General features: G+C 56.6%; 3 protein-coding genes across 3 annotated transcripts; 2 read left to right on the top strand and 1 right to left on the bottom strand.

The window, feature by feature from the left end:
- Nucleotides 1–1,423: 1,423 nt before the first annotated feature.
- Nucleotides 1,424–4,513, bottom strand: BESB_074060 (oxidoreductase, short chain dehydrogenase/reductase family protein; the record flags this gene model as incomplete). The annotated part of the gene is made up of 5 exons (XM_029365779.1): nucleotides 1,424–1,662; nucleotides 2,070–2,216; nucleotides 2,524–2,754; nucleotides 3,207–3,476; nucleotides 4,297–4,513. The coding sequence occupies 5 exons, from the start codon at nucleotides 4,511–4,513 to the stop codon at nucleotides 1,424–1,426; spliced, it is 1,104 nt and encodes a 367-aa protein (XP_029218263.1).
- Nucleotides 4,514–7,412: 2,899 nt separating this feature from the next.
- Nucleotides 7,413–13,695, top strand: BESB_074070 (uncharacterized protein; the record flags this gene model as incomplete). Its single annotated transcript, XM_029365780.1, has 9 exons — nucleotides 7,413–8,717; nucleotides 9,018–9,149; nucleotides 9,776–10,441; nucleotides 10,978–11,112; nucleotides 11,877–12,093; nucleotides 12,427–12,500; nucleotides 12,745–12,846; nucleotides 13,301–13,341; nucleotides 13,554–13,695. The coding sequence occupies 9 exons, from the start codon at nucleotides 7,413–7,415 to the stop codon at nucleotides 13,693–13,695; spliced, it is 2,814 nt and encodes a 937-aa protein (XP_029218264.1).
- A 2,490-nt stretch (nucleotides 13,696–16,185) lies between these two features.
- On the top strand, nucleotides 16,186–17,719 carry BESB_074080 (uncharacterized protein; the record flags this gene model as incomplete). The annotated part of the gene is made up of 2 exons (XM_029365781.1): nucleotides 16,186–16,988; nucleotides 17,569–17,719. The coding sequence occupies 2 exons, from the start codon at nucleotides 16,186–16,188 to the stop codon at nucleotides 17,717–17,719; spliced, it is 954 nt and encodes a 317-aa protein (XP_029218265.1).
- Between the last annotated feature and the right edge of the window lie 559 nt (nucleotides 17,720–18,278).

Genomic DNA, 18,278 nt, shown 5'->3' on the forward strand with positions numbered 1-18,278 from the left:
GCATCACTCTGCCCAGTGACATCACCCCATGCGAGAGGAGAGGAACACTGAAAAAAGACAAAGAAGTGTAAGGGACAGCGTCCACAGGGGGTCGGGCAGGCCCCGAGGTCAGGGTCGACTTGGCGCCGCGATTCGAGAATCGATCCACAAAAAAGAGGTGGATCGAAATAAAACACCGATCCGCACTAAAACGAAAAAAAAACATGCATCCGTGAAGACACAAGGCTGCACGCTTCGTTTCTGCAAATGAATCTCAGGGCCTCGCCCATTCCGCGCTTCTACCAACAGCCTAATCCGTTGCATGCGCCAGGGCCAGGTTGGCACGCGCATGCTAGTGCATGCCACCCGCCTCAGCAGCACCGCGACGCTATTCAACCTGTCCCTATCTGTGTCTCTCCTACAGCCTCTGCCATATCACTTCTCCTCGAGCGTCGATGTTGAATCGCGCAGCGTCGCAGGTGAGAGGTCTCATGCACCTCGAGAGGTGCAGCGGGGCAGCCCATGCTTTCTCTCGTGACCGCCCGTAGCTTCACTCGTGACCGCCCGTAGCTTCACTCGACACATACGGTATCTAGATCCTGCTCCCCCGTAGTCTGTCGCGTCTTTTGCAGAGGGGCTGAGGCCATCTGGCCGCCGCGCCTCATTCATGTCGCTAGAGCCAATCCGTACGCTGCTTTCTCGCCGTCTACGCATAGGATGACAAGCCTTTGCGATTGAGCACATGATCTTGGCGGGTGACCGTGCACTCAGTAAGCTGCCGCCTACTTTCAGGACGGTACGCGGAAAGACGTGAAACAAACATTAGTTCATGCGGCCTCGCTGCCTGTCAAAAGCGACGTCGTTCAGGCGCAGGCCCCGCGATGCTGTCGTCGCACCTATTGCTGGACACTCTGTGGCGTGCACGCCAGGGTTTCAGTGACACGGATCGGCAGTGCACTGCGACATCAACGAATCGGTCGTCGTTGTGTGTCAACAGCAGCGCAAACGCGGTACCATCGCCTGCCCACTTTATCACTTTGGCTGTGGTGATCTTCCACTAGGCATTTGCCTGGCAGCGGCGCCGCAGAAAAGAAGGCCAGACCACGGCCGTCCATCAGAGACTCACCACAGAACATGCAAACGGAGAGAATGAAAGTTATTCTCCCTGCCAGTGGCAGTGGCATGTGAGCTGCGCACACTGACACGCCGCCCCGGCGACGGAGTGATCTCACGCTGAGACGAAGACAGCCGCTTCCACTCGAGCCCGAGCAATCTCGCAGCTGAATTGTTGCACGTGTTCGCTCAAAATATGAATCCACCGCACCAGTTGACAAGAACAGAATCTCTACCCCAGCTAGCTCCGCATTCTCGTAAAGCATTTGTGGCTACTTTGCATCAAGGAAGACGGCGAAATGCGTTTGGCATTGATTCACGCTGGATACTGCTAGGCATGCGGGCAGGTTTGTCGTACTCGCTGAGCAATCTCTTCTAACTCTCGGACTTCTTCTTCGACTGCGGCTGCATGGGCTTCTGCCCGCAGATCCAGAAGAAAGCTTATTAGGCCTGGCACGCACGCTTGGAGGTAGATGCTTACAAGAGTCGGGTTATTGGCGATCCAGCATTCACGGAGCTTGTTTGACCCCCCTTTCAGCATCAGCTTCGCGACGGTGTCAGGGGGCATCCCTATGGACAAACACGCAGATTCAGGGTTCGGCGCGTTTCGGATAAGATGTTGTCGCGGCCTGTTGAGTACAATGCACCCGAAACGTTCCTAGAATCTAGGCGTAAAAACAGAAAGGGACGAGTATCGATACACTGCAGCAGCCTACCCAGAGTCACACTAACTCGCTGAAAAGAAAGTCAGGGCTTATGAGTGAAATTTACGAGCGGCGACTCTCCTTGTGTGGCCGTCGGCCTAAACTGTATGAGGAAGCGATGCGGATCTTGTCACGAAACAGAACTCATTCACTTGGCGAAGCTGTACGGCTGCGCTTCTCAACGGATACACGCAGATGTGGTGGTAAACGCTTTGCTTCGGTTGATGTAACACGGCCTCCGGCACTTTGTTGTACGAATGCTACGTCACTGACCTGCAGCGACGTAGGGGTTCATGTATGAGGAATCGTCCGTTAGCGCTTTCCCTGTTGGTCCGAGGGTGCGGGAGCCAATGCTGGTTCGGACATAACCAAGGATTGCAGTTGTTACGGCGATGTTCATGTTCTTCGCTTTGAACTCTCCTGAAAGAAAATAAGATAAATATGCTGCTCCCCATCGTTGCCTGCCCGACGAGCAGCATGCTCGGGGTTTCGAAATGGGGGGCAAAAGTACACCGTCAGCAAAAGCAACCGCAATCAGCAATGTACTGGTAACACTAGGCACCAACAATGGCTGAGCAATCATGCATTCCGTCACGGCCTAGTACAGCGGGGGCCCAAGCCGGCACGTCAGCAGAAGCATACGCTGCTATACAAGGGACAGCGATGCGAGCTTGCGCAAACCTTCAGACTGAATACGAACGAGTCGGATTCTTGACTAGCTGTTTACTTGATAGCGCCTCCGCAAAACACAGCAGCCCTCTCTTTGCCACGGCGTACGGCTCATGGCCGCAGGTGACGAGCTTGCTGCAAGCTGAATTCGTAAAAATAATGTGGCCGAACCCTCCTTTGGCCATGTTTGGCAGAACCAGCTTGGTCAACTTGATCTGGGCAAGCAAATCGATCGTGAGAATCTTGTCGGTGGCGTCATAGGACATGAACATGCCTCTACTGGAAATACCTGGAATATTGGCCCCGATATCGAACGCAAAGAGTTCCACCGAAATCAGTATGGAGATATACAGTAAGAATTTCACCAGGAGAAGTACGACGGATGACCCAGTGCTTTGCTAGCAGGAAAGACAACACGGCGTAACCGTAACGTCTTCCGTCGCCACAATGCTGCAGGGTTGAAAATTATCTCTCTTTGAGTATAACTCTTCTGAAACACCGTCGCTTCTATCACTGGAGATATATATGCTGGTGGATAATGGATTTAAAGAAATCTATAACCGCTTCATGAGCGCAATAAATATCTTGTATGCCGATCCCACCTTCTGCCACGAAGGCCTCAACGTTGGCACTGCTGTCGGTTCGTTGTCACTGGACGACGAGCCGTTAGGTCTTCGACGCAACGCGAGTGTCGGAGCATGGTTCCACAGAACTGCATATTCCCTTTCAGACGCTACCAACCTGCGTTGTTGAAAAGGAAGTCGATCCGTCCGTCGCGAGACCACGAGATGGCATCTTTGACAATGGTTTCGAAAGATTCAAGATTGTTAAGGTCGAATGGAAGGAGGAGAAAATCACTTTCTGACTTTTGCAATCCCCTGGAACCGCAGAAACTAACCACATCCTGCTTCGCGGCCTGCAAGTCATCCATCTTCCGGCTCGACATGATCAGGCGGCATCCTCGCTGGGCAAGGAGACGGCACAAGCTCAAACCGACTCCACTCGAAGACCCTATGTTGCAGAAAATAAACATATCGGGCACGATGAATTCGTAGTGAGCCACTTAAAAAGACCATTGACCTGCTTGGGAAACGCATAGATTAAGCTCTCACCCCCGAGGCAAATTTAGTGGTATCTGTGCTCGGGAGTATGTAGCACTCAAGCAAGGTCTTTTACCAAGTGTTGCACATGCGGTACATCTCCCGGTTTGTCACAGCATGTTCTCGCCAGAAGAAGTAGGCTGACGCACAACATGTCCGGTGTTTCTTTCGAAGCCGCAGCACTCAACATGAACTGCTTCCTGCCTGAATTGCTTGCTACAGCATAGGATAAGGGACATCCCTGCCGTAGGGCAGAGAACATGTTCACCCAACGCAAAGGTGACCTAGGGTAGACCAGCACTGGATGGCGAGCGCTGTCCACAATGATCTACTACGCCATAGCGACCAAAGTGGCCTCACCCATGGGACGTTGCCGTCCACAGCGAGCATAAAACAGTGGTACATCTTCATTGTCTGGCATTCTTGCAAAGGCATGCTCTCCGTACTTGCCAACGATTAGTGGGCGGGTGCTCCAAAGGCGCTGATTCTACTTGTGTTCAGAGCGTGGCCAACACACCTCGACTGCTCTCGGCCGTCACAGTGTCCCCAGTGCCGAGAACGCATCAACCACACTGTGCCTGTAGCTGCTCCGGTCTCACAGTAGGGTGTGTGCTCCTACTGGTGCCAAAAGGCTAGATCCCGCAGCCGGAAGGACACGGGCAGCCCGCATCTCTGAAATGTTTCGCCCTCTCGTGATCGCAAGTTTCGTGTACGCGTTGTACCGAGCTCACCTGTAACCCAGGCGACCCTATTTCTCCAGTAAGCGCGTTTTTCTGGCAATAATTTAGTCCAGAAGTCTGCCTCGCCGAGTAGGTATCCCGCGCAGACTGACCAGATGATATTCAGTACGCATGCTGCCACGTGTAATACAGAGCAGCAGGCTACCGCAAGAAGTAGAGGGGAAGCGACGACGCTGGCTAGTAAGCTCTCTATAGCGAGGAGCTCCATTTCTTCTCGCCACACGGTTGTAAACTGATTCGAAAACGGTAGATATAGCTTACCGTGAAGCGGCTGAAGAGACACTTGTGTTTGCCAAACCAGCCAGACCTGTCCTCGTTACACCCCTCGGGATGCACCGGTGATGACTCCACCATGGGTGGTGTGCGATGCCAGCCGCCAACCCTCAAGCATGCAAAAGATCTCGGAGACCGGGGCTGCAGTGAGCGTCGTCCGCGCAGACACAGAGACGCCGCCGACATCCGGTAGCCGCCTGACGGTGCGTGCGTGGCACAAGGACCGGGGATCTTCATCACCAAGCACAGGTTTCTAAAAAAATCCTGTCTTCCGGTTTCACAAATAGCACCCTGACCGTACGCATTTCTTCAAACACTGTGAGGAGACAGGAGTGCCACTCCGGCCGCTACTTTCTGTCGCCTCATCCACGTGTGCAGGCTTATTACCCCGTCTTTATCGTCGGGACGTCGACTGCTCAAATACGGAAAGGGCTTGTCCACACTAGCTGGCGGCTGCTCGAAGTGAAGTGTGCAAAGAGACGATCGAAGGAACTACTGTATCTATTTATTTCTTTTAATGAAAATTCAGTTGAAAATCATTATAAACCCCAATCTAATAGGTGGATGAAGTTAAATGGTTACTGTCTAAAAAGTGCTCAAAAAGTAGCTTAATTACCAATGCATACTTCTGGATTAGGTGTAGTTTGTGTGGGTGTTGGCAAAACCTTCTGCGGAAGTTCGCCTACACATGCACAACGGGCTATTCTGAAACCTCCCGTTTATTTACGATATGCTCAGCATGACCGCTGGGCTCGCTAGTTTCGCGGTGAATCCACAAGCACACCGTCTAATAATAAGCGCGATGATGCACCCAAGTTGATCGACGAGGTAGAACTGCTTACGCGCGCTCGCGGCTTAGCACGTGCGCTGACCTTGATACATACCTAATACGTCAGCCCCGCCGTCTCGGCGCTTCATGAGTCGTTTCAGTATGACACTTCCGCAGACAACACGGTGTCCAACTGGTGTGGCATATCAGCAAGCACACCGACTTTGTCGCTGGGCGTGGTGCCGTACCATGATATGTGTGATATCGTTAGAGAACATTGTGTAAGCTCGATGAATGGTTACATTAGCCATCCCGCTGCCTCTCGCAGTGAGGACCGCGGTTCATTGCTACGTATGCGGATAAACAGATACTCTGTGAAGCGACGCTGGTAACATTGTCGACGGACTTGGAACACCTCGTCTTCGTTAGCATTCCACCGAACTCCTGTGCAGTGTAAAGCAAAACTTCTGCGTGCCTACCTGAAGCGGATAGATCGTGGCGAGAAAGCTACAGCTCCTGAGACAAACCCCACAAAAACCCGCCACACCCCGTGCCCATGATGAACACTTCGCTAGTTTCTCGGTCTCGTCGTCGCTCGCTCTGGAGGCAGACGCACCTGTGTTTTGCATCTGTGTGCGTGACTCTCACGCACACGCGAACGGGTTTAGCATCTTGAAGCCGGGCTGCTGTGCAGATTCCTCCAGTGGAGCTTGTGGCTTCCGGATGGGACTGGTAAATGCTCCGTGGTGACACGGCCGTGAGTAGCCGCGCATGCACTCTGCGCCGGTGTCGCGCCGACCGCGTAGAGTGCACACGGCGGCTTACGCGGGAGTTGACCCGACGGCGCCGTTTGTCTCGCAGCCATCGTCTCACTCTCGTGCGAGTTGCGTCATTGACACTGCCTGGAGATTTCTACGAACTTTTGGCATTTCCGAATACCTCGTTCGCCGGAGCGTCTGTGGTGTCTGCTTGGCAGGCCGCACGAGAAAAAGCTCCGCCTTGCGCCTAGTACCTGCGCGCGGGACGCTGTCACTCCGGCAGCTTCCCGAACTTCACCGACTTCATCGGAGACAAAATCGCCTTCATGTTGCCGGCTCAGGAAGGTCAATGCTTTCGTACGTGTTCTCCGCTTCCTTGCAGAAGCAGCGAAGACCGGCATATTCGGACCTGGCTGTCCTTCAGGGCTTCTCCGCATCACAGGCGGGAGAATCGAAGCGCGACTGGGATGTTTTTCGCGGCGTTTTTACGAGCCGACATTTTCCTAAAGAGACCGCGCTTCCCAAATTCTAGCACACGGGCTTCTCAGCCGTGGGCCGTGTCTTTCCGTCGCGGAACCGGGCATTCCATACAGCTGTGATGCGCAGGCCCGATAACACATCAGCCGCGTGAGTACCGAAGGAGTGCTGCCTGCCCCCGCCCCCTTCTCGTCTCTCGTCTCTGGAAGCGTCTCAGCGCTCGTCTTACATCGCCTGCAAGCCGAGCAGAAGCAAGCAATTCTACACCTCGGAGCGTGCGCGTTTCTTACATTCTGGCTTTGCCTCCGCGAAATTCGCGAGGTTGTTGATGCAAACGTGCACAGCAGGAGAATCGGTTCCAGGGCTGCCGAATCCCCGGTTTCGTGGGTCCCCCCCCTCTGGTTGCCCTTCTCATATGAAAACTCCACGTTTGTTTTTTCTTTTCTCGGCATTCCGTCAGCGCCGCGCCCCAGCGGCATTGTTCACAACTTGTGAAGCTGCGATGCTACCCGTTCCGCGACCTGAGTTCGAGTAACAGGAAAGAGTATTCCAGTGCTTGCCGTCTCCCCCTCTCTCTGCGCACCCTCTTCCTTGTCCAGTGCCTCCTTGTGCATCTGCAGTCCATTCGTGGGCGCCTGTTCTCGTCGCACGCGTGGATTCGGCCTGAACTTGCGTCTTCCACATCTGGAGGGTGGCGTGCTTCGTCCCCGCTGTCCACTCCCGGGACCCTCAGCTCACCTCAACCGACGTTGATTGAGGGTTGGGGAAACCCGAGCCTCACTGCGCCCTGACTGTCTTCGCGTCTAGGCCTGCGCCGCGCCACACGTACGATGGCTCAGCCAGCGTCTCCGTCGTCTGCCGACCCGCTGGGCTCGTGCCACGAGGAGGTCGTTCTCTCGGCGTCGCTGCGTGCGCCTGGCAGCGAGCCGCGCCCCGAAGGAGGCGATGCGGCGGGAGGCGTGTCTGGTGCCGACCTTGCGGGGGCGGCGGAACCGAGCGAGGCGAAGACTTTGGAGCGAAGTGACGCTGCAGCGACTGCGAGCCCTGCTGCAGGCCGCCAAGACAAGAGTTCGCATTCGGAGCACGTCTCCTCCGCGCCTTTCGTCGGCGACTCGACACCGCTGTCGGCCGCCCTGCATGCATCTGGACTGCCGTTGTATCCGCTTGTCCATGGGTGCGGCGCTGACACCACCGTGAGCTACCCGCGCTCGCGGTGCTCGTCGTCGCACAGCTCACTCCGCGCTTTGCAAGACCGCGGCTCGTTCGGCTCCGCTCCGTTATTCGAGGGAAATGCGGCGGCCGTGGCGTCTGGCGCACACCGCGTCGACGGCCTTGGCTTCGGCTGTACTGACACCTCGCCGGGCCTCCCGCCGCTGGGCGGCGGGAGCAGCCCGGCCAGCGAGTTCCGCAACTCGGAGTTTTTTCAAGGGGGCAGAGACCCCCGGGGGGCGGTGACTTGCCCGTGCGCGCAGAACAGAAGGCCGTTTCTCTCGCGGAACGCTTCTGTCGATCGCCGGGCGATTCCACCGCCTCCGCTGCTCTCCTACGTGCCGCCGCAAAAGTGTCTCTGTTGCCAGATGACGGCGTCCGCTGACGAGGAGGCGAAGCCGCCCTCGTCAGAGCAGGGCGAGCAGAAGGGAAAGCGCACCGACAGTGTCGGCGCGGTCGACGCGCGAGGCTCGAAGGGAGGGCCCTGCGGCGACGACAGTGGAGCGAGGCGACGCGGCACGCTGAGTGAAGACGCCACACCGCTGGAGCGGAGAGCAGAAGGCTTTCGGCCGCCCCCTGCTGGTGCAGACTGCAGCGGCGGGGAGATCCGAACGATTCCCGAGGCTCGCGTGTCTCTGGAGGACATGAACCAGAAGAGCAGGGCAGGCGGGGCTGGAGCCGAGTCGCTGTCGCCCGTTCGGTCTCTCTCCTGTCCCTCCTCGTCAGCGTATGCCCGCACGGTGGACCAAGGAGCAGGCGACGCCGCGACAGACGGCTCAGGCGCGACAGACGGCTCAGGCGCGACAGCCGCGCGAGCCTCGGCCTCCACGTCTGAGTGGACTGCGCCCTTCGTCGAGGCGCTCATTCTGCAACTCAGGCGCCGCGAGCTCCGCGGGAGCCACCAAGCAGCCAGGCGAACTGCCGAGGTAATTCACGCTCACCCGAAGAGGGCCGTCACGGAGCGTGTACATATACGCTCACCCCTGTGTGCCTCAGAATGCACACAGATACGTGTCGGGGCCTGCACCTGTATGTATATCGTCACCACGCACATGTGCTGACGCTCACGTGGACATGACCGAGCGCACCAGTGCGAACTCGATGAGGTGTTTGACTGCGTCGCACTTTTTTTCGGCGTCTCGAGAGGAGGATGCAGGCTCTCTGCGAAGTGGCGCACGCAAGTGAAGCCCAGCGGAGGGACAATGGTGCAAAGTTTTTCTTTTCAGGTCCTCCGCCGCCTCGTAGACGTGTATCCCTGGCAGACGACTCACGAGCTGGTGGAAGTCATCAAGCACGTCGGCCGGCGGCTCATTCGCGCAAGTCCTATGGAGTTCCTTGTTGCCAATATTCTCAGAAGAGTAAGAGGCGTTCTCTCTCTGTCGTCGCTCCTCTGTAGGCCCTTCTCCTGTCTTTGGTCTTCTCTGCAGTCGCCTGTTGCGTGCCGCGCCTGTCGCAGGCCGGACGCGCCGTCAACGCTATCGGAGGTGGTGCTTGGGCGGCCCGCTGAGTGCTCCTCTACCGTGCCCTCTTCAGTTTTTCTCTCATCTTTCCTCACGAAGGCGGTCTTCTCTCTCGTGACATTTTGGAAATCAGTCTGTTCTTTGGGACGTCGCTCGAAGGTGAAACCTATTTTGGCGTTTTTCTCGGTTTCCCGAGGGCCTTGTGGCGTGAGAGTCGTGCGAGGTTTCCGCGCATGTCGTTTTTCTGTCTGTCTTAAATGCACTCCTTTCTTGCAGCACAATGCGACTCTTTCTCCCCAGCAGCGATTCCTGCCCTCCAAGTGTGTGGTGCCCGCCAGTCCCTTTCAGCTCTCGACTCGAAGCTGCCTGCAGCCTCGGCGTCGTGTCGTTTCTGCGTGTGGAGTGTGTCTGTGCTGTCTCGCCTGGGTCTCGCATCCCGGTCGCGTTCTCCCTCTCTCTTTCTCGCGCTCTGCTGCATTTTCGGCTTGTTTCTAGCCGCTCTCTGGCCGCTGCTTCGTCTTCAGGTTCTGTGCATCGTCCGCCGCGAGCACTACAAGCACGTGGAGCTGCAGCGGCATAAGCAAGAGGAGCAAGCGGCGCAGCGCGCGCGGGAAAAGTCGAGTTTGTTGGCTGTCGCAGCCTCCTCGGGGGGGGGCACGGCGCCGCCGCTGGAGCGCGAGGACGAAGACAAGAAGAGCGCGTCGGATGCCTTCTCTGAATGCACCACGTGCCGAGCCTGTGGCTGCTGCGTGTCGTCGCCGTCGTTGGAGTGGCGTTCGGGTGTGGGGAGTTCCGCGGCTGGTGGGGCTTCGCGCGCCAGCCACCGCGCGTCGCTCTCTTCTGACTCCTCGCTGTCTGCCTGCTCATCGTTCCGTTCGGCCTCTGCCGTGTCCTTCTCGGCGTGCTCGTCGTTCCCCTCTTCTTCGTCGTCCTCTGTTAACCTCACGCTGAGCTCGGGGCAGGTCCTGGGCTCCACGCTCCGCCCTGGCTGCAGCGGGGAGAATCTGCTCTTCGCCTCGCAGAAACGGTCGGCGCTGCATGCACCCGGCGCCGCCGGCGCGCAGCACCTCGGGCGTTGGTCTTCGCAGCGCGCCGCGCCCTCCATGGAGATGTACTTCGACCCCTACTCGTCCCCAGGCGCCGACGACCTCTTGCCGATGCCCGCGACGGTGAAGCAGTCGATCTTTGAGGTAACGAACGACACACCGAGCAACGCCCGCGTGCGCATACATGTGTGTGTATGTATAGAGGACAGCGTGACGTGTAAATGCGAGAGGCCTGGACGCCCCGTGGGCTCCGACGCTCCTTCGGAACCTCGCTTCTCGCCTTCGTCTCATGCTCGCAGTTCCGTGCGGGACGATGCAAAAAAGCCAAGACGTGCAACTCTCACAATGCATAATATGCACGCACACGAAGTCTACGTGGGGCCACGCACACGCGACACCTATCTCGATGAATATACATATATATGTATATATATGTATATGTACATATATATAGGATGGATATGCACGCGTGGAGGCGTCCGTCGCATGCAGCAGGAGCTGAGTGCAGCCGTCGTCCATTTCGTTGCTTCCATGGTGCCCGCCGTTCGTAGGTTGTTACGGCCTCGGCGCGCCTCGGGTGCATGCGCCTGCCGACTCGACCCGAGGTGTCTCGCATTCAGGCGGACTCGGCGGTTTTGGGAATGCAGTGGCTCTCTCGCGTGTTTTGTTTCGCGTCGCAGGGCATTAGCGAGTTGGTAGCGGAGGTCGATAGTGCGTGGGAAGAGGGCGACGACGTGCGGACGGCGTGCTTCCTGAACGGGGACTGCATTTTGACTTACGGATACTCTCTCGCCGTCGAGCGACTCTTGAAGGCGGTACGCTCTCTGTCGCCGAAATGCGGAGGCGGACGCTTCGCGGCTTCGCAGGACTCTCCTCTTGGTTCACTGCCCCTTTGACACACGGCGTGCGCGGTGTAGACGGTGCTGAGGACGCGCCTGCCACGAAATCTACAATGAATGTGTCGTCAGATCTGTGGTGGCGCAGCCCATATGTATACCTTTGAACCTATATATATATATATATATATATAGATAGATAGATAGATAGATAGATAGATAGATAGATAGATAGATAGATAGATAGATACGTCTTTTTGCATGCATCCGTAGCCACGGCTGCGTCCGCGCTTTTCGTGTTCCTTCGTGTCCTGCGATTGTGTTTTGTCCTCCGTCTGCGCGTGCAGACGCCTGCGCCTGGCCATGTCGCGGGAAACCCTGTACTGCTGCCTGTGCAAACCTCCGCGTGCATGCCCCGTGCATGCGCCTCCTTGGTATTCGGGTGTCGGTGTATCTGCATTGCCGGGGGCGTCTGGATTTCTTTCGCCTTCCCCCGTCTGGCTGCAAACACGCCCGCGTGTGCAGCCGTATGCGTTCACGAAGCGCGCGCGAATCTCGCGGCGCGGCGGCGTCTTATCACGTGTAGGCTCGCAAGCGGCATTCTGTCTCCTGTTTTCTCGTTCCATTCGTGAATTCTTTTGCTCTGATCCCAAGTGCGCAGTGAGCGAACTAGATGCAAGGAGCTGACAAGCACACAATAGATGCCTCTGGTTCATGCGTCTGTGCTGTCGCGCGGCGCGCAGATTCACCGCAAGAACCAAGGCGAGGGGGTGACCGCGAGCAGCCGCAAGAAGAAGAAACGTGTGCGATGCAGCTTCCAGGTGATTGTGCTCGGCGGTGATCCCGAGCAAGGCGGAAAGAAGATGGCTAAATGCCTCGTCGCGTGCGGGATAAAGACTGCGTACGTCGCCGACGGAGCCCTCTTCGCGGTAATGAACAAAGTCGACAAAGTCGTACTCGGTGAGTCACGGGGCCCCGTTCTGCAGCACCAGTCTAAGGAGGCGAAAGAGGCACCCTGCGCTTGTTGGGCGTGCCGTTCAGTCTGCAAAAATGCTAGTGAAGAGACGCTGAGAGGTGCGGACCTTTATGCATATATATATATATGTATATATTCATATGTATATATATATATATATATATGTAGGTAGGTGCGGCGCGCGCATGATGCGAATATGCGCGAGAGAGGAGCGTGCGAGGGGGAGAGTATGCGCGCGTCTCGGTGGAAATGTGTATCGAAGAACTGCAGACGAAGACGTGAGGGTCAAACTTTTGTTTTCTGGTTTTTCTCTTCAGGGACTATGGCAGTTCTCTCCTCGGGCGGCGCTGTGACAATCAGCGGAGGGCGCTACGTGGCTGAGGCCGCGAAGGTACGAACTTGCGTGGGAACGCATGCGCGGACTCAGCGAATTAGGATACACAGCGTCTATCTGTCTATCGCTGCGCGCATGCACGCGTAAGCGCGGGAAATCGGTCCTCACCCACGCATGTATATATATATCTCTTTATATGTAGAAATATATACATATATATGTATATATCTGTTCTTGTATGTCCTTCTGCGGACGCGAATGCATTCGTTTGTCGAGCGGCTGTGTGCGTGTCCGTCTGCAGACCTTCAGCAAACCGGTGATCGTCGTCGCGCCTTTATTCAAGCTGACGCATCTGCCGCTCTATGATCACCACTCGCGCAACGAGCTCATTCCCCCTGCGCTGGTAAGTTTGTCGTGGCTCGCGCTCTTCCCTAGCAGCGAACCCTATATATATCAATTTATATATACATACATATACATGCATACATACATAGGTGAATACATATACCCTAAACTCTCTCTCTAATTATATATATACTTATAATCACATATATATATATATATATATATATATGTTTGTATAGAACGAGTAGGCATACCTGTATGTAGCTCGGTTTCTGAGCACGTCGCCAACTCGACTGGCGCTCGCATTCGGGTCTGTGCACGCTTCTTTCTGCGCTCGGGGGTTTCTGCGGGTTTGGGTCTGTCGCCGCGGTTCCCTCAGGCCCCGTCAGCGGTCGTTTGGCCTTCGTCGCGGGGGTTTGCCGCCGTCGCGAATGCGATGTCGAAGAGGGAGGTTTTGGTTTCGGTGATCACGCTGCGCGAGGCTGGCGGGTGGTTTGTTTTCCTCCCTGCAGCTTCTGCCGGACAGCGCCGAGATGGAGAACGTCAGCGTGCGGTAAGGATGCACTCGAAAAGGTCTGGACACCGTCTTCTAGCGAGCCGCGCGAAACTCTTTCGCGACGCCAGTCCGCGGCAGCAGACGTAGCGTCACCCTACAAATTTATATATATATATATATATATATATATGTGTGTATGTATATGTAGAGCGTTATGTCGATTGGGCTTATGCGGAACTCTTTCTGGCTCTGTGTATGGTTTTGCGCAGCATTCCGCTCTACGATTACATCCCCGACCATCTCTTGACAGTGTTTATCACGGAAATCGGCCCTGTAGATCCCTCGTATCTCTTCACGCTGTCTAAGCAGCGGTACCACATCGAGGATCTCGACCTCTGCGCTCTCGACTGAGTGCGTCGTTCTCCCCTAGCAGTTCAAACAGCGGAGAAAATGACTTTCTGGGCTCGCTGCCGCGTCGCGAGCTTCGCCCAGGGCAATCGTCCACGCAGCCTGTCTCTCTTCTGTGTAGACGCTTCGTGGGACTGAGGCGCCCCTGTCCACTCCCCCAAGTCTCTAAAAGACGTTTTCTGTCTGTGATCGCATATACATATATATGCATATATATGTTTATATATCTGTGCATACTTGTATGCTTGTATATTCATATATATACGCATGTATACATGTATACGTATATATATGCATATGTGTGTATGTGCAGATATCCAGCGGCACGGCCTCGAAGCGGATCCAGTGTTTTCACAGTCTGCGTCTGAAACGCCCGGGGGCCGCCGCCGCTCGCACACCTTCGCGTGGTGTTCATGTGTAGGTATGTTTCTGTCGGGCATTAGACTGGATGAGGCGCTGCCAGTCTTTGGGCGGCGAAGTGGAGAGCCTCGAGTTCCCCCTGCAGTGCGTGCGTGCGGAGATCGAGTGCGGAAGTGTTTGGGTCTTCATGTTTGGTTGGGTGCTGCACGTGTGACAGCGGGGATGACAGTTCAGGAGAGGACTTTTAGGGCCTCTCCTCACTCGAGGCTCGCGCCCAAAGCCCTCTCTGGCATGTGGTGGATTCGACAAGCAACACTGCACCCCGCGCGCGCCGCGTGTTGACGCTTGAAACATCGCTAGGAATCCGCCTTCACGCAGGATCATCAGAGACGCGTTCCACAATAAGCATGCGCTGGTACCCGGCGAGGTCAGGGTTCAGTCATTGGGCTTTTTTTCAGTTTTTGCGTTGTACACGCCGAACACAGAGAATCTCGAACCTAGAGAAGGGAAGTGAGAGCGGAGTTCGACTGAGGACGCGACCTGCGGCGTGTTTGTCATGCCTGCGTTGCGTCCTGCGCTCGAGCCTCGTCTGACGCTCCTGCGGACTGGAGGGCTCGCGAAGTGGAAATAGCATGCACGGCTGCGTAGCGGAAGCAAATCCAACTGCACTCGGAGCTCTGAGAGAGCGGGGCGGTCGCAAAGAAGCCAGGAAAGCGTCCGTAGCGGACCAGAGAACGGCTTTCTTGCTCAGGAGCCGGCTTCACACTCTAGCTAAGCCATCTGAAACCGGAAATACAGAGGCTGCAGCGTGTAGTGCATTCCTCGGCTGCAGCTTCTGCGCTAGAAGGGTACTCTGCAGATCACGCTCCCTATCACACAAGCGGCAGGCGTTCTGTCCGAGCTGCGCGTGTTCAGTCCGGATGGCGAGACGGGAGGTGCGCTTTGAAGCACAGGATGCTTACAGGGCCTTCTGCAGGAGATGGAATCTGCGTGTCTGCGTAAATATAGTAACTATATACTATGCATGAACATATATATATATATATATATATATATATTTGCATTGGGTTCGGGAGTCACTGTTGCAAGGATACACGCGTCGCCCTACTTAGAGGGGCGATCGGCTGCGCAAAAGTCGCTCAGAGAATCTGCTCAGAGTTCGAGCGTAGCCTCGGCTGAAAGCTCATCTCCCGTCACGTTGAGTATTGACTGCGCCTCCAAGGCCCGCGGGCGAGGGCGCGCCTGCAGAGTCACGGCGCACACACGAATCGAAGTTTCATCAAGAGACAGTGAGAGCTGAGCCATGCCTCTGAAGCGAAATTGTGCGAAGAGTCCTGCGCAGTCGCCGTTTTTGGCGCCCTTCTTGACTCGCGGGTGCGACGAACACGCCGCACTGTTTACCGCGCAGCGCATCATCTACACGAGTGCATCTGCCGCACATCTCGAACTTCTGAATGAAACGGACAAGCCGAAGGAACCGCCGAATGTCCTTTTGCCTCGCTTCCTCCTTCCAAACAGGCAAACAGCGTATTCTGCTCGCCTCTGCGAACCCAAGTCTGCGAACGCGCCGAGCGGCGCCGAGAGGGGGTTAGGAGGCGAGTCGGTTTTTCGGGGATGCATGCGCGGTCGGTTCCTCTTTACCAAGACAAAGGCTGTGCGGCACCAGGCGCTCCTCTTCGTGACGCTCGTTTCTTCGAAGCAGAAAGAAGACACAGACTTTTATGCCTTCGGAGTTCCGCCGTTCTCCGTTCAACACAGGCTGTCTTCTACTTCCCTCCGCGAGTCCGACCTCTGCGGCCCTGCGCGGCGGCAGTGCGTCTTTTCGCCTTTCCGTCTCTTCATCGTGCGTCTACTTCGCGTTTGTTCAGTCTTCCTCTCTTTATCGTCTCCGCACCTCGGCGTCTGTTCGACTGTCGTTCGCGGAAGAAAAGCGCCGCGAGCGCCGCCGAGTCCCCTGTGCGCGCTCTCCTCGCGGTGTGCCGCTAGTCTGGCGCCTCCAGAACTCGCTGTCGCTCGCTTTTTGCTGAGCAAACTCTCGTCTTCTCTAGAGGAAAGCGCTCGCCCCTCGCCTCTCTGCTTCCCAGCGCGCCACTGCCCTCCAGGCGTCTCTGTCTCCGCCTTCTGTTCGTCAAGATGATCGCCTCTCCTGCGGCTCTGCGCGCGGGCAGCTTCCTCGTCCGCGCCGGCGCCGCGCGCGCCAGCTTCACCCCCAGCGGCCTCTCGCGCTCGCCGCTGTGTCCCCTGTTGGGCGAGCGAGGCTCGAAGAGATACGACGCGTGGTGTGTGGCGCTTCCGAGATTCGCAGGCGACCGCAGCGCCATGAATTTCTTCGCCGCCTCGCCCGCGTCGGTGTCATCTGGCGCTCTGGGCGCCCGGTCCTTCGCTGGCTGGTCGCTGTGGGGCGGGAAGTCGGCGGCGAAGGAGACGAAGAAGGCGAGTGAAGGCGCGATTGCATCGCCCCTTGCGACGACAGCGGAGACACGTGGAGCCGCACCCCCCTCGCCCGTCGCGCCGGCGGAGCCTGCGCCCGCTCGGTCGTCGTTTTTCCGCTTCGGCGGCGAGGCGAAGCAGCCAGTCCATGCACCTGCTGCGGAGCCTCAGTTTGCGAAGCCCGAGGCACCCGTAGATCCGAAGAAAGGTTTCTCGTTTAACCGAATCAAAGCGGCGACCCCCACGGAGGCGCCGACGCCCAACGCGGCGGAGAAGCAGAAGAAACGTAAAGTCCCCTTCTTTGCCAGGCTGAGAAGCTTCCTCTGCGGCTTCCTTGTCGCGAGCGGAGGCGCCTTCTACATCTTGTACTACCAGCTGGAGGACGCGACCGCGCGCCTTCACATCCTCGCGAAAGACGCCGCTTACCGCATGGCTACTGTAGAAAACAAACTGCATGCGCTGGAAAAAAAACTCGAGCGCGACTCCAAGTCGGAGGCATCTTCGCGGTGAGGAGGCAGTGCGCGCGGGAAGGCGACAGCAGACACAACCCTGAATTCGCAGAGGCACACAAAGGCTTACACGTCTCGCGTGGAGACTGCGGATGAAACGAAGAAGATAACGAGAAGCGTGCAGACCCGAAGAGAATCGAGGATACAGAAAGAGGCCGGAGACCCTCGCGCGCCACGTCGCACAGCGGCGAGGAAGCGAGCGAATCGCATCAATCGTTGCTGGGCATCGTACTCAAAGCCCAGGGGGGAGGGGGGGGGGTGCAGTCTTCCTTGGAGCTGGAAGCAGACGCCTCGACTCAACTTTCTGTCTATGTCGTGTTGGCAAAGGGCACACTCATGCGCAGCCAAGCGCAGGCGCGGTGCTCCACTCTTGCCTTGCTGACCGAAGAACCGAATGCCAACTAAATTTCCCTTTTTCTATAGGTGTGAGCGTATCGATTCTACTACCTCTGGGTGTCCTTCACAGACTTGATGTGTTTGAAAACTCTATTTACCATAGACTGCACCAAGAAGAATCCCAAGCAAATTCCACGCGCCACTTTTAACATCGCGTAATATGCTAAAAATCACCATTCAGCTACGGTATGAAGCGTACTGATGCTGCACGCATCGAGGTTGGAAGCCCCGTAGCCGCGCTGAGCTTCATCTACGCTCTACAAAAGGAGCCTTCACGCAGCGCCGGAGCTCCGCGATACATGTCGACACACTTGCGGCTGAATAGAGGCTGAGAGAAGCTATTGAGAAAAGCAGACGGACAATGAAGGTGACACCAGTGTTCCTTCAGCGCGTGAATCAGAACTACTTTCGCGGCTCACAGCGCGGGGCGACGCCTCCCTGGAGACACACCAGAGTAGAGCCCGTTTCGGACGCAGATCTACGCGATTGTTGCCGAGTTTTCTCCTGTCTTTCCGTTCGCAAAGGCTTTGACTTTCACTCTACACGCCGGTCCTTGACTCGTGTGAGACAGCGGTACCGGCTCGCTCAACGGCGCGCCTGTATGTCTACCGAACTTCTGTGTAGGCATCGAGGCCCTGTCGCACGGTTTTAAATTTAAACAATGGTACATATATTCGTGCGCGGGGGCGTGCGAGACTTCAGTGTGGTGCTTTTTCGGAGATTCTAACGCGGCTTTGCATCAGCCGACGTGGGCATTCGCAAACCCTAAGAGGATTACTCTTGATTCAACATAAAAAATGTTGCGAGTGCAGAGACGAGCCAGGGAAGCGCGGGGCGGAACTGGCCCCCGGGCCCATGGAGGCCCTCCCTTCCCTCCCCCCCCCCCCCCCC

This window comes from Besnoitia besnoiti (assembly GCF_002563875.1).
Source record: "Besnoitia besnoiti strain Bb-Ger1 chromosome Unknown contig00007, whole genome shotgun sequence".
Classification (NCBI taxonomy): Eukaryota; Apicomplexa; class Conoidasida; order Eucoccidiorida; family Sarcocystidae; genus Besnoitia; species Besnoitia besnoiti.